Below are 24036 nucleotides of genomic sequence, written 5' to 3'. Positions count from 1 at the left end.
GTAATATTCCATTGTATATATGTGCCACATCTTCTTTATCCATTCATCTGATGAAGGGCACTTAGGTTGCTTCCATGTCCTGGCTCTTGTAAATAGAGCTGCAATGAACATTTTGGTACATGACTCTTTTTGAATTATGGTTTTCTCAGGGTATATGCCCAGTAGTGGGATTGCTGGGTCGTATGGTAGTTCTATTTGTAGTTTTTTAAGGAACCTCCATACTGTTTCCATATTGGCTGTATCAATTACATTCCCACCAACAGTGCAAGAGCGTTCCCTTTTCTCCACACCCTCTCCAGCATTTATTGTTTCTAGATTTTTTGATGATGGCCATTCTGACTGGTGTGAGATGATATCTCATTGTAGTTTTAATTTGCATTTCTCTAATGATTAGTGATGTTGAGCATCCTTTCATGTGTTTGTTGGCAGTCTGTATATCTTCTTTGGAGAAATGTCTGTTTAGGTCTTCTGCCCATTTTTGGATTGGGCTGTTTGTTTTTTTGTTATTGAGCTGCATGAGCTGCTTATAAATTTTGGAGATTAATCCTTTGTCAGGTGCTTCATTTGCAAATAATTTCTCCCTTTCTGAGGGTTGTCTTTTGGTCTTGCTTATGGTTTCCTTTGCTGTGCAAAAGCTTTTAAGTTTCATTAGGTCCCATTTGTTTATTTTTGTTTTTATTTCCATTTCTGTAGGAGGTGGGTCAAAAAGGATCTTGCTGTGATTTATGTCATAGAGCGTTCTGCCTATGTTTTCCTCTAAGAGTTTGATAGTGTCTGGCCTTACATTTTAGGTCTTTAATCCATTTTGAGTTTATTTTTGTGTATGGTGTTAGGGAGTATTCTAATTTCATTCTTTTACATGTAGCTGTCCAGTTTTCCCATCACCACTTATTGAAGTGGCTGTCTTTTCTCCACTGTATATTCTTGCCTCCTTTATCAAAGATAAGGTGACCATATGTGCGTGAGTTTATCTCTGGGCTTTCTATCCTGTTCCATTGATCTATATTTCTGTTTTTGTGCCAGTACCATACTATCTTGATTACTGTAGCTTTGTAGTATAGTCTGAGGTCAGGGAGCCTGATTCCTCCAGCTCCATTGTTCTTTCTCAAGATTGCTTTGGCTATTCGGGGTCTTTTGTGTTTCCATACAAATTGTGAAATTTTTTGTTCTAGTCCTGTGAATAATGCCAGTGGTAGTTTGATAGGGATTGCATTGAATCTGTAGATTGCTTTGGGTAGTAGAGTCATTTTCACAATGTTGATTCTTCCAATCCAAGAACATGGTATATCTCTCCATCTATTTGTATCATCTTTAATTTCTTTCATTAGTGTCTTATAATTTTCTGCATACAGGTCTTTTGTCTCCTTAGGTAGGTTTATTCCTAGATATTTTATTCTTTTTGTTGCACTGGTAAATGGGAGTGTTTTCTTAATTTCACTTTCAGATTTTTCATCATTAGTGTATAAGAATGCCAGAGATTTCTGTGCGTTCATTTTGTATCCTGCTACTTTACCAAATTCATTGATTAGCTCTAGTAGTTTTCTGGTAGCATCTTTAGGATTCTCTATGTATAGTATCATGTCATCTACAAACAGTGACAGCTTTACTTCTTCTTTTCCGATTTGGATTCCTTTTATTTCTTTTTCTTCTCTGATTGCTGTGGCTAAAACTCCCAAAACTATGTTGAATAAGAGTGGTGAGAGTGGGCAACCTTGTCTTGTTCCTGATTTAGTGGAAATGCTTTCAGTTTTTCACCATTGAAGACGATGTTGGCTCTGGGTTTTTCATATGTGGCCTTTATTATGTTGAGGAAAGTTCCCTCTATGCCTACTTTCTGCAGGCTTTTTATCATAAATAGGTGTTGAATTTTGTCGAAAGCTTTCTCTGCATCTATTGAGGAGCAGAGATGCGCTGAGAAAAGGGAGGTAAAGGGCCTGTAATCAGAAAGAAACCTATTTAAAGTATAGTTAAACTGAGGGGAACTTCAAGGGCATCATCCTCAGCTATACTCATCATTTAATCTGGTGGCTTATATTTTACAAAGAGGACATTGAGGTCTAAAGAAAATGTCACTTCCTGAAGGAAATACAACTAGTTCTGGCAGAACTGGAACCACAACTCAGCGTGCTTCCTCCCTGGGGAGTGAATGCTCATTCCCTCCTCCAAGGGACTCTTCCCTTGCCCTTTCCTTTCTGCCCCATCCCTTTCCTGGATTTCTATTTTGCTTTGCCTTATGATCTCTTTTCCAATCTCTTCCCATTTTTCCCTTTTCCTGTGTCCCTCTTGAGGGTTCATCTGAGGCTTTCACCCAGCCACCCTAGTGTCTTTGGTCTACACCTCCCACCAGCTGCCCCTCAGGGTCCAGCTTCAATTTCTGAGCATCCCATTATGAGTAGCATTGAATTTCTGTGCAGTATCTCCTAGAACTTGGCATAGGCCTGGTCAGGGCCCTGGTCCTACCTGGTTCTTGCTGGAATGACTTTAGGGTAAACACATGACCTGCAGGCTTCAAGCTTGGTCCCTGAAGTTGCGTTGCCTGGGTTTGAACTCAGACTCCTCCACGCACTAACTGCACTTGGGAAATTTACTTAATGTCTCTGAGGATCAGCTCTCAGCTGCAAAATGAGGTTGCTATGAAAAGTAGATTAGATAATTCATATAACGTGATTAACACTGTTTATCACATAGACATACTGTTTAAATATTTGCCGTTGCTGTCACTAAGTCCCTAAACGAGGAAACACAAACCACTCTCAGCACCCAAAGTAGTAAAGTTCTCAAATATTAATTTTTTTTTTAATCTGTGAACACTTCTAGTCCTGTGCCTTTTATCACCATTGGTAGCAGCCATTTTTGATCAAGAATTTCAGTAATGCTGGCTACGTGTCGAATACTGCTTTACCTGATTCTAGGTGATGGATGTTTAGAAACTGGTCAGAGCTGGTTATACACCAGCCAGCCTGCAGGGTGATTGCTGAGCCATCGCTCCAGGGAGGTCTGACTGCCTCCATCTTTGCAAGTGTTGAGAGTTTAAGCCAAATTTGATTTTCCTCCTTCCCTTCTTTTAACCTGTGGGATCAAATCATTTCCATTATCTTTACCTTGTCTCCTCATTATTCCTGTTGAAGCTGCTGCTTTTTCTCAGCCAGCAGAAGGAAATATTGTCAATCAGTGATGAATGGCCATCTTCTAAAAGCCAAAATGAAGTCATCTTTTGGATTTTGTTGAGGCACGTTAGTCTCTGTGTATCAATCTCCACCACCAGTGCACACACCCAGCATGGTGTTGGATGCCTTGTTAGCCCCGACTTTTTCTTACTGTCTAACCCCTCAGCCTGGATGTGGGCTGAGTCAGTTGTGTATGAGCTTCGTCGTCTGGGGTCAGGAAGTGTTATTGTATTATTACTGTTCTTGCTGTTGTTGTTGACGCTGCTAAGTGTCAAACTTGGGCTGTAGCATCAAATCATGGGCACAAGTCCACAAACGCACGCACTGGGGCAGTGACTGCAGGATCAGACGTGTCAGCCATGTGGTCTGAAAACTACTCTTAGTATTTCCACATTTCCTTTTATCCTTCATTTTTCTGCCCATACATTATTCAGAAGCCCATCAGCATTAGTTAGATGGAACATCCTGAATTCATCTGAAACTTGATCATTCTGAATAATAAAGTCATGGAAAAAGCAGAGAAGTTTCCCACCTGAGAACACTGGTGGCAGTCGGTGTTGGGTCATGGTTAAATCTAGATCATTCTGCCTGGATCACATCCCAGCTCTGTCACTGTCTACCTGTATGAGTTGACTTGAGTTAGCTGCCTTTTCTGTGCTTCCATTTCCCTATCTATCTAGGCAGTATAGTCCTTATGATTACAATGTTTATCAGGTTACCCGCACATACTAAATGCTCAGTAAATATCACTGTCCTTCTTCTCAAAAATTACCACACTCTCCAATGGCCCCTCTTCTCTGCAATCACATGTTGTATTCCTCTCATGTATTTAAGAACTTGAAAAAGAGTAGACACATGTATATGTATAACTGAATCACTTGCTGTACACCTGAAACTAACACAACATTGTTAATCAATTATACTCCAATATAGAATAAAAAATTTTTCAATAAAAATAAAATAAAAAGGTCTTCAATTTACCATAATTTAGAACTCCATATTCTCATTAAAGATGACAAATCACTTACTATTCCTTTAACCACTTATTAGTACTGGAATAAGTTAGGGCTGTAGAGTTGAAATTCATACGTCAGCCACACTTTTTATTATTAAAAATGCTGAGAATTTTAGAAGGAACATAACAAAAACAGATAGTAGAACTAAAAGCCATATCATTTCAAAGATAAACTTCATCACATGTTATTTTGTTACTTATATTCTTCCCAGTATCCACTGTACAGAATATTTTTCCTCTTTATGTTTTGCAGAAAGATAATTTATAAGGCATTATACTAAATATCACTTTGAAAAAAAATGGTTTAATAAAAGAATCTGTGTTCAGAAAAAAAAAAGGTCTTCAGTTTAAGGGCACATTTTAGAATCTTCTAAACAATCTTAACTATTCCTTATATGTGTTAACCTCTAATGACACAGAATAATGCATTTTTAATGACATAAGTCAATAATGTGGGCTGATAGTTTTTAAAGTTTCTTATACTCCGTTCTTTCAAACTATGATGTCACTCAATCCATCTGTTAGTTTGAATTCACAGATAGAGAAATTTTGCTCAGTGCATTTTCTCTCTGAGGCTCTGGTTAATATTCAGAGCCCAGAACAGCCACAGTCAAGGGTGCTGGAGCTGCTTGGCTCTGGTTGCAGTGAAGAGTGGCTGGTGCCTAATGGACGTGGGCTGTAGCTTTTCTTGTCCACATTGGAGGGAAAGGGAGATGATTAGGGCTGGATTCCATCTTGGGAGCTTCTGCACACTGACCCAGTTACTTACATGTTTGAGGAATCTACAGTCCACAAATCTCCCCATGATTCTACTCTTCTGTGTCATCTGAAGGATGCTCAGTCAATATCATGACGGCCAAGCCCTCCTTGGTTCACCTCTTGGTCATATTAACAAGACTTCTGTGAGTATGGGAGGTACAGTGCAGCTCTTAAGCATTTCTAATAGGAATGAGCGAGTTCTTCTACTCACATTTGAGGGAAAAGAACCATCTGCGTGACCACAGACTCCTCCTTAAACTGCAGTCTCTTTAACCTCCATCCCAGTCATTTTACTGTCGTAACTCCAGCTCAGTGAGACATTTCCACTTCATTAGTTACTCAGGGAAATGGGAGTTTTCAGGCCCTGAGTTCCCAGCTTTATGGTACCATTTACCAATTCATCACCCTAGTGGCATGTGAGAAGCCGGAAAGAGAGAGCTCATTCTTAATCTCTCTTTTCCTAGAAATCTGACACATCTGAAAAATATGCAGCAAATATTTCAATCAAATGTGGGAGGGGCATTAGTTAATCTCATCCTGCAGTGCTCACCTCAAATTCTTTAGTGATGGATTCTTTACACTAAGTAGTGGTTTCTTTCCTCTCCTCCGTGTGGAATGATTTGTTGATTTGTGTCTCTCTGGTAGGTTCTGAGTCGTCCAGCAGTGCAGGCTCGTCAGGATCGCTGTCGCGTACCCATCCACCTCTCCAGAGCTCACCGCTGGTCTCGGGCGTGGCAGCCACTTCTCCCGGCTGTGTGACCTACCCAGAGAATGGGATGGGAGGCCAGGTCGCTCACAGCAGCACCAGCTACATCCTCCTTCCACTCGAAGCTGCCACAGGCATCCCACCCGGAAGCATCCTTCTTAATCCACATACAGGTTCGTTCATTACCTCTGCTTTGGCTGAGACATAATATCAGAGGTTTATTCTTGTGTTTGAGCTTATAACTTTGCTAGCAAGTGTTCTGAAAATTCCTGGTGCGTGGGTTGTTGTGTAGGGTCTTGATTTAGGAAGAGCAGATCTATAGAGAGCTGGAATCTATATCTCTGTATCGTTATCAATATTGGTATGTAAATCGAAATACAGATACTTCCCAGAAATATCCGCTTTTCTCTGTGTCCTCTTCCTTGAGCACGGTGTCTCTCACGTATTCCCAGGAGCTAAGATAAGAAACCATGGAGTGAAGAATCAGGATGTACTAATTGAAAATTGATGTTTCTCAGACCAAATCCGTGGTTAGCTTGTTGTTGTGTCAAAAGCATTTTTGCATCCAAGATATTTCAGGAACTTGAGATCTCAGTTGGAGCAGATTCTTCACTACAGAAATTGACTTCCCACCTTAGAACTCCATGCAACTCCCACTGGGAAATAAGGAACAGCAGTGGCAAGAGAATACAGAGGGCAAGTTCTTATGTATTTTAGGGATTTTAGGATTAGACAGGTTTTGGTGGGGTTTGGAAAATCGGCAACTTCATGACTATTGTTTCTTTCATGATGAATGGCCATTTTTTTACTTTTTTTAAATTGAGGTATAGTTTTACAATATTATATAAGTTACAGGTATACAATATGGTGGTTCACAATTTTTAAAAGTTATGCCCCATTTATAGTTATTGTAAAATATTGGCTATATTCCCTGTGTTGTACAGTATATCTTTGTGGTTTGTTTTATACCTAACAGTTTGTACATCTTACGTTTTTTACTTTTTAAATTTCTCCTGTGGTCAGTTAACTTCCACACTAATTTCAGAGGACCCAGAGCATTGGGCAAATAGACTGATGAACACCTGCTTCATGGGGGGAACTTCTCAACCAGAGGCAATTTTTCCATGCCTCCAAGGCCATTTGGCAATATCTGCAGATAGTTTGATTATCATGACCTAGGGAGGAGGGGCTGCTACTGGCATCTAAGAAGGTAGAGACCAGAGATGCTACTAAACATCTTACAATGCACAGAACAGCCCCTGACACAGGAAGATTATCCAGCCCAATATGTTAGTCGTGCCAGGGCTGGTAAACCCTGGGTTAGAAGGCTTGATTTGACAAGTCACTTCTCTAGAAACCTTTGAAAGAGATTGAAAAAAAAAATGAATTTTCTCAAAATATATCTGAGGTTTGGTTTAGATTACTTAAAAATGCAGCGCTGGATGGGAATCTCATAAAAGTGATCTGGCTCAATCTTCTCACATGTCTAGTGCTACTAATAAGTAGGAAATTCAGAGAAGCATGACAGTAAAATAGTTACTTGAATAATTGCCACATTTTCATGAAAACATATGGCACATTCTTAAGGAATGGTGTTTGATTGAGACATTTTGAAAATGCCACAAATTTGAAGGAAAAGGAGGCATAATCATTTTATTGAAAACCATTTGAAAGCTTTCAGATTAGATACTTCTAAGGAGAATATTAGATATCTGGATCAGTGTAAGCACTATAAAGGAAATGAAAAGAAAACCAGGATCATATTCATTACTCTGGGCACAGATCAAAGTATGATCTGACTCTGTCAGCTTTAATTCTTTCACTTTTAATTGAGATGGAAGGTTTGTAGACAAGAGTAGCCACTAAGCATAGTTTTGAGTGTTATGTTTTAACCAAAATTGCGGAGTATTTCGGGAAAGCTCAAAAGAGTATTTTTTAGGGTACAGCGCAGGAATATGATTTGTAATGAAAGCGTGGATGTGTGTGTGTATGTGTATATTATCATCTATAATCTTGTTTATAGAAAAGGAAAGAATGTGCTCTTGGTGCCAAGCCCCAATTACAAATTGGAATGAGTAATTTGGAGCTGTTATTAAAATTTATCCTTTGCAAAAGGATCCTAACTAAAGAAAAGGATCCGATAATACTGTTGAACAACAGAGTTTCCCTACACACATCTCTGATCTGACAAATGCTAGACATAAAACTATCCCTCGACCAGGAGGAAGATGTACTATTCTATTCTGTGATTGAGTGGTGGGATGTAAGGTGAATTGTGATATTTCTTTTTTCCCAGAATGTGTTTATTTTTGTCAATTAAAAATATGCGTGGGGAGACTTCCCTGGTGACACAGTGGTTAAGAATCCGCCTGCCAATGCAGGGGACACGGGTTCGATCCCTGGTCTGGGAAGATCCCACATGCCGAGGAGCAACTAAGCCCATGCGCCACAACTACAGAAACCCGCGTGCATAGAGCTCATGCACTGCAATAGGAGAAGCCACCACGATAAGAAGCCCGCGCACTGCAACGAAGAGTAGCCCCCGCTCGCTGCAACTAGAGAAAGCCCGCAGGCAGCAACAAAGACCCAATGCATCCATTAATTAATTAATTAATTAATTAAAAAAATATGAACAGAAGTTCCCTGGTGGTCCAGTGGTTAGGACTTAAGGCTTTCACTGACGTGGCTCCAGGTTCAATCCCTTGTCAGGGATCTAAGATCCTATAAGTCATGTGGCATGACCAAAACACACACACACACACACACACACACACACACACACACACACACAGACGCCAGCACATATGAATGTACGTATACATCTATCACGTATCATATATATGTATGTGTATATGTATCTGTGGTGAGTCATGTGCATGTCTGTCTATCAGGCTATCTGATCACTTATTTGACTCTACTATTGAAACTGGAAATTTGCCTCCTTTGGGCTGAAGCTCATCTTTCTCTGGCATTGCTGTGTTCCCCTAGAATCCACACCTCTTACCTTTTCCTAAATACTCTCTGCCAAATATGTGGTAGGAACACTTTGGTATAAGCAGCCCAGAGCATATGACTACTTTGCTTCTTATGTGAATTGCCCTTGGCTACATTTCCCTGTTACCTGCACATTCATGAGCCTGTGGGGAGGAACCGTACTTGGTTATATTTTTGGCCTCCCTAGAGTGGATAACAAAGGTCCTCAACAATTACATATTTTTGAAACAATATCTACTATTCATCATATATGCTAATGTGGATAATAGAGCAGCTTTTCATCCAATGTCATATATTTGAGAATGTCCCTCATATGTAAAACAATGATTGATTAAATATCTGTCTTAAGCAGTAATAAGACAAGCAATGATTTGAAATACTAAGGTGCCTGCCAGTCATTTGTCTATTAAATGAAACAAAAATGAAATTTCCTTTGTCAGCACAATTGACCGGGCTCTTACTAGGAACTGAATGTTTGGCAGCTGAAACCAAGCCACTCACATACATTCTTGTGGCTCCCCAGATACAACCAGGACTTTTTATTTCGCCTGGCTTTAGACTCAGCTCCCATTTGGTCCATTTCCAACTCTAAACCTGCGTTGGCTGTTGTTTCTTTGCTTTGCAGGCATCTGGATGAGGGAATCAGAGGCTCTTTCTCAAAGTTATCCCTGGACCACATCTTCATCCTTGCCAGGCAAGCCTGGGTTTGACTCTTGAGAATGATCTTCCTCCAGCCGTCTTGGACTCAGCCTCAGTTTGGAAATTTCTAGCTGAAAGCTCATCTTTGGCTATTTTCTTTCAACTCAGTGCTATCCAGAGATGTCAACAGGTGTTGGCATCCCTCAAGTGCTCGTTAGTGCCGTGTGTGTTGTTTTGCCATTTTGCTTTGCTTTCATCTGGCAGGAGTCCAAGAGCATGAGATGGAAGAACACGCCATCTGCAGGGACTTGACTTTGAGCCGCCTTTGAGGGCTGGTCTCTTTCAAATGCTTCCATAAACTATGCTGTTTTTGTTTTTCACAGGACTTCTAGAATCGATTTATCCAAAGTGCTTCCACCTTTCGATTAAATGCACCATGAAGTTTTTGTGTGCTGTCTAGAAATGTATCTTTGCAAGTCCTGAATCAGTCTCTGCTTATCCATAATCATCAGCTCCCTAATCATTTGATTGCTCACCTTCTAAGGACTAGGAAAGGAAAATATTTTTCCCATCATCCCTTCCCTTTCTTTTTAAATAATACCCTTCTGCCGGGTACATGGTAGCAGTGCTTTGGTATTGGAAACCAAGAGCATATGATTACTTTGCTTCTAGTGTGAACTGCCCTTGGATTCATTTCCTTATTACCAGCACATTGGTAAGCTCTTTGGGAGGAGGAGTCCTACTTAGTTTCTCGTCTTTTGTTTTGCATCCCTGGAATGGGTAACAAAGCTTTAGTCACCATGCAGGGGCTCAATCATTATATATTAGTAACATAACGTCTGCTGCACATTACACACATTGATGTGAATAGTGGAGACGTTTTTCACCTAAAGTTATGTATTTGAGAGCGACGGACGCTCTGCATTCAATCCTTTTCTCTGCCCTGGCTCAGCTCACCACACTGGCTTACCTCTGTCACTACACTCTCTTTACCTGCTAACACCCATTCCAAGGCCTGCTGGACATGCTTCCGCAGTTCTGACATGAAAACGTCTGCTAAGCGGAATAGTCCTAGAGCTAGTGAGTCTTTCTCTTTTGATTTTCAGCCACTGTCATTCAAGCTAATTGCCTGGATTCAGTCGTAATTGCATCTGGATTGGTAAACAAGGTAGAATACCGAGAAGCCACCGTAGCCTGACTTGAAAACCAACAGTCAGTCATCCCGGCCCTCTTAGAAAATTGTTTTTGGTCTCTTCCCTGGCATCCATCTGACTTCTTTCATTTTCCTCAGTTCTCTCCACCATTCCTTGGTGAGCATAAGAATCAACCTTTTATACTACCTTCTCTTTCTAGAAGAACCTGCCATCTCTCTCTACCCAAGTGAATTCTTAGTACTTTCCACATGCGGTTATTTAGAAATATTTCTTTCTTCTGGTCCACAGCACAATAATAATATTTTAAACAGAGGGTCTAAAATTTATCGAAAATGGCATCTGAATATTTTGCTGTTATATTTTCACCCTAAATATGGTCAGTTTTTCACACTTCCTTAATTCTCACTGGGGTAAATCAAAAGTCACAGACATAGTAAAGAGCCTTTTCTTTTTAGTTTTCCATCCGTGTGTGTGTGTGAGCTTAGAGTGAGGTTGACTTTGAAATGATTTTGTATGAAGTTGCTGTGATAATTTTTTTTAAATGTTCGGTACCTAAAATTTTCCTCTTCCCTATTAAGATACACAGAGAGGAGACAAGTAAGGATTAGAACCCCAAATGGGCTAATAGATTTTTTTAAATTGACCTTTTTTTCATCCTTTCCCAAACTGCTGGGTTTTGCAGGGGAAAAAAAAAATGGGTTGCAGATTTTAAATTCAGAAGAGTTATTTTGGAAAAAAGAACAATAATTTAAAACAATAAAATATAGCTAAAATTAAGTAACAGTGATAGGAAAACAAGTGCTTATGAAGAACATTTAAAAAAAAAAAAAAAAAACCTCTAAATTTAGTCATTGTTCTCTGACTAAAATTCTGGCACATTTGCTTTTCCATCACATCGTGTTGTGATTGGTTATGAAACTGTTGTTAGAACTCCTGTGGTTCTGGCGGGTATGTTCTTGAATATGCAGCACGTAAGGTTACTTGTTGCATACATACACACATACACAAGTATATAAATATTTGGGAGGGTACTGAAAATTTGGGGACTGCTAAAGCTTTCATGTCAGTTCCTAACTGAGCTGAAATCAAGTCCACTGCTCTTTCGCTGTAAGCACCTTGCCCATCTTTTCCCCCAGATTCTGATTCTTCTTTATTTGCCAATCCTGGGGGTGATTCCACCTTGAAACACGGCCCCCACCTCTCCAAACTTCTCATGTGTTGATGGATAATTTTCAGTTACAATTGGATTTTTTTCATGGTACCTCGTTGTACCATGTACTCATTAAGCAAACTTGGATAATTCACTTAAGTTGTGTGGTATGATGGGAGGTGAATGGACCAGGGCCATTTCCTGGGTGTCTCACTTACTGCTTTGTGTATTTCTGAATAAATTGCTTGGGCCCTCCAAACTTTGATTGTCTCGTCTCTAAAGTGGAATGAGATTGCACACCTGTGGGGCTCTTGGAAGAGAAGACCATGGATGTAAGGTGCCTGTTGCTGTACCTTCCATATTGGAAATCCATTTCTTCTCTCCCTTACCTCCTTTCTCTCTCTTTCATTTGCTGCCCTTTAATCTCTTCCTTTCAGCTCCTTATTCCTGTAATCTTCCTGGTGGGCCTTCATTTCCTCTTCTGAAACATAGGGAGATGATACCTACCTTCCTCAGAGGCCCAGTGAGGTTCCAGTGATACTGTTTTGTAAACCATAAAATACTCCTCAAATAGTAGGAACAATAACAGTGAACCAAGCCATTATCTCAAAAGGCAAAATAATGTATATTTGCTCTGCCATGACAAGATGATTCTGTGATGGGTTTATTATGCATCACCTTCAGAATCTCTATCCCCTCCCCTGTGTACTCCTGCTTGTGAGAGAAGCGAGTGAATGCATGTGGTATATCCTGGTTGTATATATATTTGTGGAACTGATAATGATTCTAAGTTGGTGACCAGCCCAGTGGAAGCAAAACAAATATATTGGTAAACACTGAGTCACTGAATGTCGCCAGAGCCGTATAAACGGAAAGCAGCCCTTATATTTCAGTGTAAGTTGTCTCGCTGGTAGCTGTGAGGTGCAGGGCAGCAAGACACAGGACTTGGTGAAGGTTGCATCTCCACAGGCCTTCTGCACTGGGTGCCACTGTACAGATGCACTTAGCTTTGGCAAATTGCCTTGAAGGTGATGGATTCATTTGCGGCTTCTTTAAGTTGCTGTGGGCTTACGCTGTTACCTTGCTCAGCCTGATGGGTCATAAACAGTCAAGTCTTCACACTGGCAAAGCCTCCAGTGTCCTGGACTTCCCCTGCCCCTTTGCTTTAGGTTCCATTTTTGAGTATCTGTCGGAGTGGTTCTTTGTGCCAAAGGAGAGCTTGAGAAGTTTACCTTGACCAAGGTGTGATTCCACTGCAGGCCAGCCCTTCGTGAATCCCGATGGAACCCCCGCCATATACAACCCCCCCACCAGCCAGCAGCCCCTGCGAAGCGCGATGGTGGGGCAGCCCCAGCAGCAGCCCCAGCAGCAGCCCTCCCCGCGACCCCAGCAGCAGGCCCAGCCACCCCAGACGCAAATGGCAGGCCCACTGGTCACTCAGGTAAGAGCTGGTGGGAAGGCAGGGAGGGGAAGTGCTCGGAGACGCAGACTGCACCAGCCTCAGCGATGCGGTGCATCAGGAAGAGGCGATATTTTCCATGGGTGCCAGTCCCATCCACTCAACTCCATAATAAAACCTGGCAGCCTAGAGCCCTTGGTTTCAGGTTGACAGGACTTCAGCTGGAGCCTTAAGCGTAGGTAGAGATGAGGGCCCCGTCCAGTGACTCGCATGGTGAGGCATGGTACTTGGGAAAATGAATGACAAGTCTTGTCTTAGATCTAGATGCTGCTTTTATGTGTCAAGGAGCCTGTACTGTCTAGGGGACTGAACTCAAGCCCATCCAGGCCGTTGTGTCACCTTGCTCACCCATTCCTAATGCAGATCAGGTGGCCTGACTGTTCATTTGTCCCTTGGAGAGACATTGGGCTGTCCTCCTTTTCTAGGGCAACACATGGAAATGTTCAGAAACCTGAAGTGTTCCAGGCAGGTTGCCAGGGTGAACCTCTTTTTTTTTTTTTTTTTTTTTTTTTTGGCCACAGTGGGCGGCATGCAGGGATCTTGGCTCCTGGGCCTGCAGTGGAAGCAGAGTCTTAACCACTGGATGGCCAGGGAAGTCCCCTGAACCTCATTTTTTTTGTTTGTTTTTTCTTACTTTTTAGTACTTAGACTATATTTTTAGACCCAGGGATCTGACCACCACCAACATGAAAAGTATCACAATAACTTCTTTTTTTTAATTGAACGAAAGATTCTTTACTCTCTATAGTGCTTTACAATTTTCAAAAGTTTCACACACAGGACTTCATATCTGAGCAGCAAGCCTCCCTCAAGGCTGGCTGGCACTGGTCTGCCTGCATTGGCTTCCTGTTGGTGGCTGGTGCCCCTCTCTGGAGTGCACTGAACCAGGAGGACCTGTGAGGGGGACGGTGGAGTGCTTCAGATGCTATCGCCTTCCGGTGGGATTTCAACCCCCAGTATTTCCCTGTTACCTGACAAGCTTTTTCTTTCCTCCAGTCTGTCCAGGGGCTGCAGGCTTCCTCCCAGTCAGTGCAATACCCAGCTGTGTCTTTTGCTTCCCAGCATCTCCTGCCCGTGTCTCCGACGCCGCAGTTCCCCATGGTACTGTATCATGTGGGGATGACTTTTCACCTGGGAGAGCATATTCACTGGTTTGACTACTTTCTTGTGCAGGGCAGGCTGATGCTGGGTGGGTGCCCTGGGCTGACTGTAAGGGGGGAGGTGATGTGTGAATGTCTCATTCTCCAAAATAATGCTTTCCTTTCTGTCATCTGTCCCATATTTAGTGCCTCTGCAGTGGTACCCTTTTAAGAGTTTGCAAGCTAAGCGGGAATTTAATGTCCTCAGAGTTACATGTCAGGAACAGAGAGACACATGAGCTTGGTGTGAGGGTTGGGAAATATCTTAAAAGTCAATATCCAGATGGTAACTGACATCACCCTGTGCTCCTGATACAGGTGTTCCCCTAGAATCCCAATCCTCCAACGGCCTCTCATTTCTCCTCAATGTACTAGGTCCTTTTGGACAACAAGAGTGAGCATTGTCCCTGAACATCAGGCCAGGCCAGTGACTAATTACTCTTTAACGTGCAAATGAAACCCCACTGATGACACCAGTTCTTTGTGGCAGCCATGGGCAGCACAAGTCCTTCTGCGTCCTCCAGAAGGCAGATCCTATGGTTACTGCTGGTAGACCAGATGACCCTCCAGGACAGAGCCCCAAATCCTTCTTGTCTCAGTGCCATCCTGAGGATCCCAAGCCCTCAGTGAAAAAAATAATAATTTGTTTCCACTGAAAGAGGGAGATACGGGTCAAACTGTTTGCCATCTCTAATCCTCAAGATGATTAAAATCTGTCTTCTCTTGCTATGTTCTCTTGGTGTTCTGAACAGAGAATTCCTTTCGTTTATTTTTTCCAAATTGTTCTCCCTCCGTCTCCCATAAGGACAAGCCTGTGTCCTATGTCTGCCACTCCCATTCCTCAGCCACTCTTGCTGACGCCCTGGTTTCTCTCCATGGCTTGCAGAGAGAGGATGTGACCACGCAGTTTGGCCAGATGAACCTGAGCCGGCAGTCCTCGGGGGAGACTCCCGAGCCCCCAGCCGGCCCTGTCTACACACCGTCCCTCCTGCCGCAGCCCACCCAGCAGCCAAGCTACGTCATCGCCTCCACAGGCCAGCAGCTCCCAACGGGGGGCTTCTCGGGCTCTGGCCCTCCCATCTCCCAGCAAGTCCTCCAGCCCCCTCCCTCGCCCCAGGGATTTGTGCAACAGCCTCCACCCACACAGGTAAGTGTGCTTTTTCTCACACCTGTGACCCAGAGCTGGTTGCTGGTGCATCTTGACCTCTGTTTCCATGTAGAATATCACCAGCTCAACTCACCTCGCTCTTGTGGTCCATACTGATACTCCCAGCCTACAGGACCCGGTCTGTCGCATTCATCAGTTGTGTGAAGTCTTGGGGGCTCAGAAAGTAAGTTTAATGACGCAGACCCGTGTCCCTGGTACCAGGGGAAGTGGCCCATTTTCCAGGCTGTTTGTGCAGAGGCCATGGGAGAGCATTGCCCTCCAGCAGGATGTCAGCTCACTGGGGTGATTGCCCAGGGAGGGAAAGCCTCGGGGAAGAAAGGGGAAGGCCAGCTCCTGGGGGACTTTCATCTCTCTTGCTGCTGCTCTGGAAATGTGTTGTTTCCTTTCTTATCCATTCATAAGCATTTTCTGGAGCTTTTCTGGGGCTCCTCTCTGAATATAAAGGAGGAAGCTAAGCCCCATCCACTGTCCTCTCCACTCCCCTGGGGAGCGGGGCTCCTGCACATGCTCACAGGTAGCCATTAATCATATTTAATTGACTTGAGCATGTAAGACACCACAGATCACTGATTTTTACTGTCTTCTCAAAGACTGATTATGTGTTACTCTTCACCACCAAACATCTCTGGAGCTCTCCTGGGTATCCCTTGCAGAATATTGCAAGTGATTACTGTCAAGATGTAAAATGCACAGAAGCGTTTTCTGGTCCATTTTCAAGGCATGCATATCCCAAGCAAATTCCATCCTAATTATGAAATATTGCATTGGATGAGCCATTTAAAGTACAGTGTCACCTTCGTATCATTTGTGGTGTGGCACTGCCTTAACATCTTGAATAAATTATTTTCTTTTCCAGCCATGCAGAATCCTCCACCATGAAATGATTTTCACCCAGTTGTTCATTTTATTTTGAGTGATAATTAATAGTCAATCTTTAGTTGCCTTCTATGTAATGTAGTAGTGTTGCTGGTGGGGTTTAAGGAGATATTAAAAATAATTTTGAGTTACAGGAGAAAGGACCTCATTGATATATTAATTATTTTACTAATAAATATTTACTTTAATTATCAGGGAAAAGTAGTTTAACTCTTTTAGCCTAAATAGCATCTGTCACCCTTTTCTGATGTCAAAGAGAAGAGTTGGCAGAATATTTAATTGAAGAATTTTTAAAAAAATGCCCTTCCTTGATTGAAGGAATTTCAATAATTAGTGCACTACAAGAGCAAAGACAACTCAGAGCTTTGGTGTGTCTGCAACAGAAATGCTTTCATTCCCTCTCCAACAGATTTAAAAATAGAAAGAGGGACGGAAGAAAAAAAAAAGGAAAACAGATGCTCATGAGCAGTCTGGACATCTGTGAACTTCTTTGTAAAAGTACCACAGATAAAGGTATAGGATATAACCCACAGTGATTGTCAATTTAGTAAACATTTTAAAACTCAGTTACTCAATTATGTATAGTGTTGAAAAGAACACTTGAGATACAGTCCATGGGCATATATGGAAATACGTTATGTTTATGCAGAAAATGACCTATTTAATAACCTTAAAGGTCAATTTTGTCTGATTCGGGTGAATGCTTTCTGAACGCCCACTGGAAGGGTGAAGCAAAAATGTATGGACAAGGGCTTCCCTGGTGGCGCAGTGGTTGGGGGTCCGCCTGCCGATGCGGGGGACACGGGTTCGTGTCCCGGTCTGGGAGGATCCCGCGTGCCGTGAAGCGGCTGGGCCCATGAGCCGTGGCCGCTGAGCCTGCGCATCCGGAGCCTGTGCTCTGCGACGGGAGAGGCCACAGCAATGAGAGGCCCGCGTACCGCAAAAAAAAAAAAAAAAAAATATGGACAAGGCAAAGAGGGAAAATAAAATAGCCATAAAATTCACAGTTCTTCAACAGGTGGCTCCTAATGTTATTCTAAGCAGATAATCCTTGCAGGCTGTGTACTGGCACACCTCTGCTTACACTTTAAAGAAGCTGATAGAAGAAAAGTCAGAGGCCTGTAAATAAAAAAGTAATCGATTAATAAGAAAACAGGGCTTCCCTGGTGGTGCAGTGGTTAAGAATCCACCTGCCAATGCAGGGGACACGGGTTCGAGCCCTGGTCCGAGAAGATCCCTCATGCCGCGGAGCAACTAAGCCTGGGCACCGCAACTACTGAGCCTGCGCTCTAGAGCCTGTAAGCCACAACTACTGAAGCCTGCCCTCCTAGAGCCCATGCTCAACAAGAGAAGCCACCGCAATGAGAAGCCCGGGCACCACAAGGAAGAGTAGCCCCCGCTCGCCGCAACTAGAGAAAGCCCACGTGCAGCAACAAGACCTATCGCAGCCCAAAATAAATAAATAAATTTCTAAAAAATAAGAAAACAGCCTTAATATAAATGACCTGAGGCAGGCAAGGAAGTCTTTCCAGGTCAGGAGACATTTGATTTGAATCTTATTGGAAGTAATTAGAGTATTTTCAATCATTCTTAGTCATTAGAAAGTGACAGAAGGTGACATGAACAGTATTTTTAACATATGTCCCTTTTAAAACTGAACATCCATTTTCTGGGATACCAGCTATGTGCCAATCACTCTGAAAAGTGCTTTGCTGGGCCTCCCCATATTTCATAATTTCATCCTCTGATTCTTTTAGGCAGGAGATCAGCAGATTTCATGACCTACCTGTGTTTCCATTAGCAAAACAATTCAAGTTAATGATCATATTTAAAACTACGTAAAAATGTGTTGTTGTAGATGACTGTTTCATTCACTCTTGTTTCATTCACTCTTGTTTAAAAAGCACAAAATTCAGCACCTTAAGACAATCACCATTGTATTGCTCACAGCCAGGTCGGCAGTTTGAGCAGGACTTGGCAGCGATGGCTCGCCTCTGCACCACATGTGGCTTGACTGGGCCTGAAAGATCCCAGGTGGCCTGACTTACATGCTGCAGTGTTGGGGTCTTGGCTGGGCTGCCTCTGTTCTCCACATGGCCTCTTTCTCCAGCTGGGTAGCCTGGACTTCTCCTGGTGGCTGGGTTCTCTTCTGAAAGAGTGGAAGCTGCAAGTCTTCTTAAGAATCAGGCTTACAAGTCTCAGAAGTCATCATTTCTGTCTCATGGCATTGGTCAAAGGAAGACAGAGCCAGCTCAGATTCATGGCTTTCGGGAGTAGATTTCACCTTTTCATGGGAGCAGTAATGCGCACACACACACACACACACACACACACACACACACACACACACACACACACACACACACACACACACACGCATGGTGGCCGTCTTTGCAATCTACTGTACTCACATTATGTCATACGATGACAGTATTTTATGTTTCAAAATGTTACTCCATTTACAGCTCTCATTTCCTGCCATTGTTCCCTTTCTTCCACAGATGCCTGTATATTATTATCCATCTGGTCAGTACCCTACCTCAACCACGCAGCAGTACCGGCCCATGGCCTCTGTTCAGTTCAGTGCTCCGAGAGGCCAGCAGATGCCACAGACAGCACAGCAAGCAGGTACTTGGAATCCGTTTCCCATTTTCTCCTCCAACTCAGTTATTTTGCACATAAATCTCTCAGCTGTCCTCTTTGGATGAGTATCCAAGCTTGGCAATTTAAATCAGCTCATTTCCCTTTCCCAGAGAAGATAAAGGAGCATTTGATTAACTCCATGTGGAAAAGTGACAGGTCCAAGGAGGAGAAGCCCATGTCACGCCAGCATCCCTAGCATCCCCAGCGTTCCTAGCGTGCATGTGAAACGCGGTCTCCGTAAATGACTTGAGGATCCTCTTAGTTTCTCTGAAAGCAGAGCCAGCTACATCCCTATCTTCCTAGTTCATACTTTTTTCCCCCTTTTCAACCTGAAGAGACTTTTCCCCTGTTCCTAAGGCTAGGGCACCAAATTAGGTCATTTCTGTAGCATCCTAGAAAGCAGCGTTTTGAGAAGAAGGCCACTGACACTGCAGCCTGTGTCCCGATGGAACTCAGACCCTGGCTTATGGTCTGGAGGGCCACAGCCTCCTGCGGCAGCCGCTGTGCAGTGGGAAGGGGGGCCGAGGCACTGTCCGAGAGTGAGTAGCAGGTCTCACAGTGAACCGGTCTCTTTCCCTACTGTGTCACACTCCTGATGGGATGCCGCGACCCCGACAGCAGCAGGAAGCCGGCAGGCCTCAGTGACCTGTGCTAGGGAGACATTTGTGTCCTTTCTGCTGCCCACACGGCAGAGAAAACCGCTGATGGTCCTGCTGAAGACCGCCTGGCTGGGGCACCCTGCCTTCCGTGAGTAGGGCAGCATGTTAGAGCCCACACTCCCATCTGCCACCCAGTTTCTACACTGGACGTATGTATGTGCATCTGTAATGTGTACAATATGCCTGTGTGATATCTACAGGAAATGGACAGTTTTTTTACGTTATGACAAAAAGCACCATCCTTGCCAAGGATGAATACCAACCCCCACTGAATACTCACGCTGATGCTGCTAGCATTTTGTCACCTTGGAGGGGTCATTTAATTCCTCCGTGGTGGGGGTAGCTGTATATTCTTTAGTTCATCTCATGGCTTAAAGTCTGTGGGAGAAGAAGGAGATGCATATAGCAGCCAACCAGACTATGTCTTATTTTCAACACTGTATCAGTTTGGGGAAGGATATATTTTGACCTCTGAATTGGCTTTACACTTTTACAGTCATGAGAGCACTAAAGGATTGCTAATTATTAGTTACTTTAAGACAAGCATTTGGCCATATTTTCTCTGACTGTTGGAAGATGGTATTATCTCTATCATTCTGGTGGTAACTGTGCTATCAATTTAGATATAGACTCTAGTAACGTGTTGTTTGCATTCTTGAACCGTCTTTTTTTTTTTTCCTGCTCGTGTTATCAAAGAGTTAATTTATAATCTTCTAGCTATTGGTCCAGAGGCTATAGCAAAGTTTTCCTTTTGGTTGCCACTGCCTTTAGAAGAAGAAAGATGCCAATATCTAATTATAATGATTTTTTTTAAATTTAGTTTAGTGCCACTGTTTGAGAGTTTTCTGAAGGATATTTCAGTCTTGTGTTAGGGTATAGTTCACATACAGGAATGCAGGTCCAGACGTGCAGCATCCCACTGTCCCGTGAACTCTGGGTCTGTGTGAGGTGCTGAGAAAGTTGGACGAATATGTTAACTGGGCAACAGAATAAGATTCAGAACAAGCCTCGGGCTCCCCACGGACGCTTCCCCGCTACCTTCACTGATGCATGTCAACCCAAGGGAGAATCCACATGACCTTTTCTTACCCTTTTTAAAACACTGTAGGGGAATTTGGGGATGCAGAAACCACCCTCCCCATCTTGAGGAGACCTAACTGTGGCTTTTGTGACAACCCAGTGGCTTTGACTTGTCCCATGCCCCACATCACCAGGGAACTGCCACCCCAAGGCAAGTTAATGACACGTAATTAGAAGAAAGCATTCTAAGTCAGTATCTTGCTCAGAATAGCAGCCGGTGCTTCAGGTGTCAAGGAAGTGAGTGGCAGCTAATGTGCCTGTGAGGGTGGGGAGCTGAGAAATGCAAAATGATACATGCACAGTATCTTCCCTGAGAGTGATGACATCAGTATACACATGTAGACCCTTGTGCTCCTAGCGTGGTGGCCATCACAGCTGACATCAGGCCGAAAATCCCCCTGTGGTTTCCACCTCTGCTGAATTTACTGAGTGTTTGGGAAGGCAGACCGTGTCCCCAGATCTCACTGAGAATCACCTCTGCCAATAAAATCCAAGGAACACAGCTTGGCGATGGCTCTGTGACGGTGGAAGGGGGCTCTGGGCCCTACAGCTGGGAAGCTTTTCGCTGAGCTTAGTGACACCATCAGCAACTTCCCAAAGGGACATACATAGAGGAGTTATTTGGGGGAACAACTCCATGTCCGTGGACTGCCTCATAGAGGAAAGAGCCTCTTAATTAAGCCTGTGTGTTAACCAATTTATCATAATGACATAAACATGCTTACTAGTTTTGCCTTTATTTCCTGGCATGGATGATCCTGTAGAACTTAACGTGCTGTAACTAAACCAGCATGTTACAGAGGTAGATAACATTAATTAATTATTCAGGTACACAGGGTGGCTTAATAGCAGAACACATTGAGAGCCTGGACTTTTGTCTCCCGACTCACATGGGCTTCCATGTTATTTTGCAGAGCTGGTCAGTAACAAACGGCAGAGAGCAGCTGAGACATTCGTGCACAAATCACACATTGGGAAGGAAAAAAATAGCGTTCCTTTTACATCATGTCTCCAACTCCAAATTCCCTTTTCAGTTTGACTTAAAAGTGTGCTCTCTCTCTCTCTCTCTTTCTCTCTCTCTCTACATAGATATGTATATAGATTCATTCTTCGTTCTCCAAGATCTTGGACATGTCCTAAAAACAACAAAAATGAACTTGTAAAGTCCCATATACTTTCCTAAATGGGCATTTGGGAATGAATAAATCCTAATTTTGGTATTAGAATAATACTGGTTTCATAAAATAAATTAGGAAGTGGTTCCTCCTCTTTTATTTTTTGCGTGAAATTGTGTAAAATTGGTGCTAAATCTTCTTTAAATGTTTGGTAGAATTCTCCAGTGAAACTGTCTGGGCCTGGGGATTTGCAGAAGCAAAATTTTTTTTTTTTTTTTACTTTTTATTTGAAGATAATGTGTGCAGCTTTAAAATATGAATTCATTATGGTTATAAGACTATTCAGATTATCCATTTCAGTTTTGCTGAGTTTTGGTAGTTTGTGGTCATTGAGGAATTGACCCACTTCTTCTAAGTTGTTGAGTTTATGAGTATAAAGTTGTCAGTAGTATTCCTCTATTATCCTTTTAATAGCTACAGGATATGTTGTGATATCCTGTTCTATCTTGATATTGGTAATTTTAAATTTTCTTTTATTTTCATAAATCTTGCTGTATTTATCAATTTTTATTGATCTTTTCAAAGAACTACCTCTTTGTTTCACTGATTTTCTGTATTGTTTTATTGTTTCAATTTTATTGATTTCTCCTCTTGTCTTTATTATTTTCTCCCTTCTGCTCATTTTAGTTTTATTTTGCTCTATTTTTTGTAGTTTTTTGAGGTAGGAAGTTGGATTATTGATTTAAGACCTTTTCTCTTTTCTAATGTAAGAATTTTGTGCTTTGTTTCCTTCTCAGCCCTGCTTTAGCTGTGTCCCACATATTTTTAGATGCCATATTTTGATTCATGTTTATATTTTTTTTTCTTTTATTTGAGATTTTTCTCTTTGACCGGTGGATTTTTTAGAGGTATGTTGTTTAATGTGCAAGTGTTTGGAGATTTTCCTGTTGTATTTCTGTTATTGATTCTAGGCTGATTCCATTATTGTCAGAAAACATACTCTGTATGATTTCAATTCTTATAAAATTGTTGCAGTTGGTTTTATGGCCCAGGATATGGTCTATCTTGGTGAATGTTCCTTTGAGCACTTGAAAAAAATGGGTATTCTGCTGTTGTTAGGTGGAATGTTCTATACATGTCAGTCAAATCCTGTTAGTTTATTTTGCTGTTAAGATCATCTGTAATTTTGCTGATTTCCTGTTTACTCGTTCTGGCAGTTGCTGAGAGGTGGATATTCGTGACTCAAACTATAAGACTTCCTAAAGTCCTGAAATGAATCTCAAGACAAAGGTTGCCCCCGTATCCCTGAAGTCCAAGGATGAAGGGGAGACTGTAGCTATTTGGAGCATGTTGGTTCCTTTCCCAAATAAACAAGAAATGTTTCATTCCCTAACAGAAGCTAGAAACATTCCACAGAAGCAGTATGGAAGGTCAAAGCCCTCTGACCAGTGAAGTTTGGGTAAGGTCTTCCTATAAGCTGCTGTCCACGTCTCTCACATGCCAGGCTTTCAGCCCTGTTGCTTAACGGCAGTAATACTACTTTAGGTTTGGGTAGAAAAATCATGTAGGTGACTGTTTACAACAGACAGTCCAACAGTTCTGCTTTCCTAATAGAGGAGATGTTTCTGTATTCTTGAATATAATGAAAATAGAACAACAGGAAGAGAACATGGATGGCTTCGGAGCAGAGCAGGAAGGGGGAAAAACATGAAACTTGCGTGAGCCTTAGATTAGATTATAACTGCAGTGGATCATTTGATGTGGATTCTGAAAACTGTGGGGATGCCTCTCACCTCTGCTTTTCTAAAATCCCATTCCTCTCCCACCTTCCCCCACTCCCAACCATCTGCCGAATGATTCATTTTTGGTAAAAACCAATCTCATAGAGCATTTTCCATGACAATGTTTTACTTTTCAAATCATAGTTTAAAAGGAAGCCATGAAAAGGAAATCTTAAAAATGCATTGTATTGCAAAACTCCATGCAGCTTTTGTGGGGTTCTGCTCGCCTGTTTACTTCTGCTCTGCTCAGTTCTCTGGATTGGGTCCATGAGGCTCCAACCTGCCTGGTGACAGTAGAGTTGGAATCTCTTACAGGAGGCAATGGTGGAGGTCTTCAGAAGTTTTTGAACTTTACTCACTCTTTTCACTTGGATTTAAGATAAACCTCACTTGGACTTTCTCTTAGGCTCTGCTCGTCAGCCATCATGATATTTAAATAGTGGAAATAGAAATGGAAGGTAAACACTCAGTTTTGCTAAATGAGGAAACTGAGGAAGGTCAGCCTCCTACCCGATGTGGAGTCTTTCTCGTC

At 42.5% G+C, this 24036-nt stretch overlaps 1 protein-coding gene across 23 annotated transcripts in view; it reads left to right on the top strand.

The window, feature by feature from the left end:
* The window catches only part of ARPP21 (cAMP regulated phosphoprotein 21), a 181253-nt gene that overhangs the window by 106299 nt on the left and 50918 nt on the right, over positions 1-24036 (top strand). For all 23 annotated transcript variants that reach the window (XM_060308035.1, XM_060308034.1, XM_060308052.1 and 20 more), the window contains 5 exons: positions 5587-5820; positions 12844-13025; positions 14040-14144; positions 15069-15329; positions 18728-18854. In XM_060308035.1, the coding sequence (XP_060164018.1) occupies positions 5587-5820; positions 12844-13025; positions 14040-14144; positions 15069-15329; positions 18728-18854 (909 nt within the window). The remainder of the gene's footprint in view (positions 1-5586; positions 5821-12843; positions 13026-14039; positions 14145-15068; positions 15330-18727; positions 18855-24036) is intronic.

Source organism: Globicephala melas, chromosome 11 (genome assembly GCF_963455315.2).
Source record: "Globicephala melas chromosome 11, mGloMel1.2, whole genome shotgun sequence".
NCBI lineage: Eukaryota > Metazoa > Chordata > Mammalia > Artiodactyla > Delphinidae > Globicephala > Globicephala melas.
This window is presented reverse-complemented; position numbering and strand designations above follow the sequence as displayed.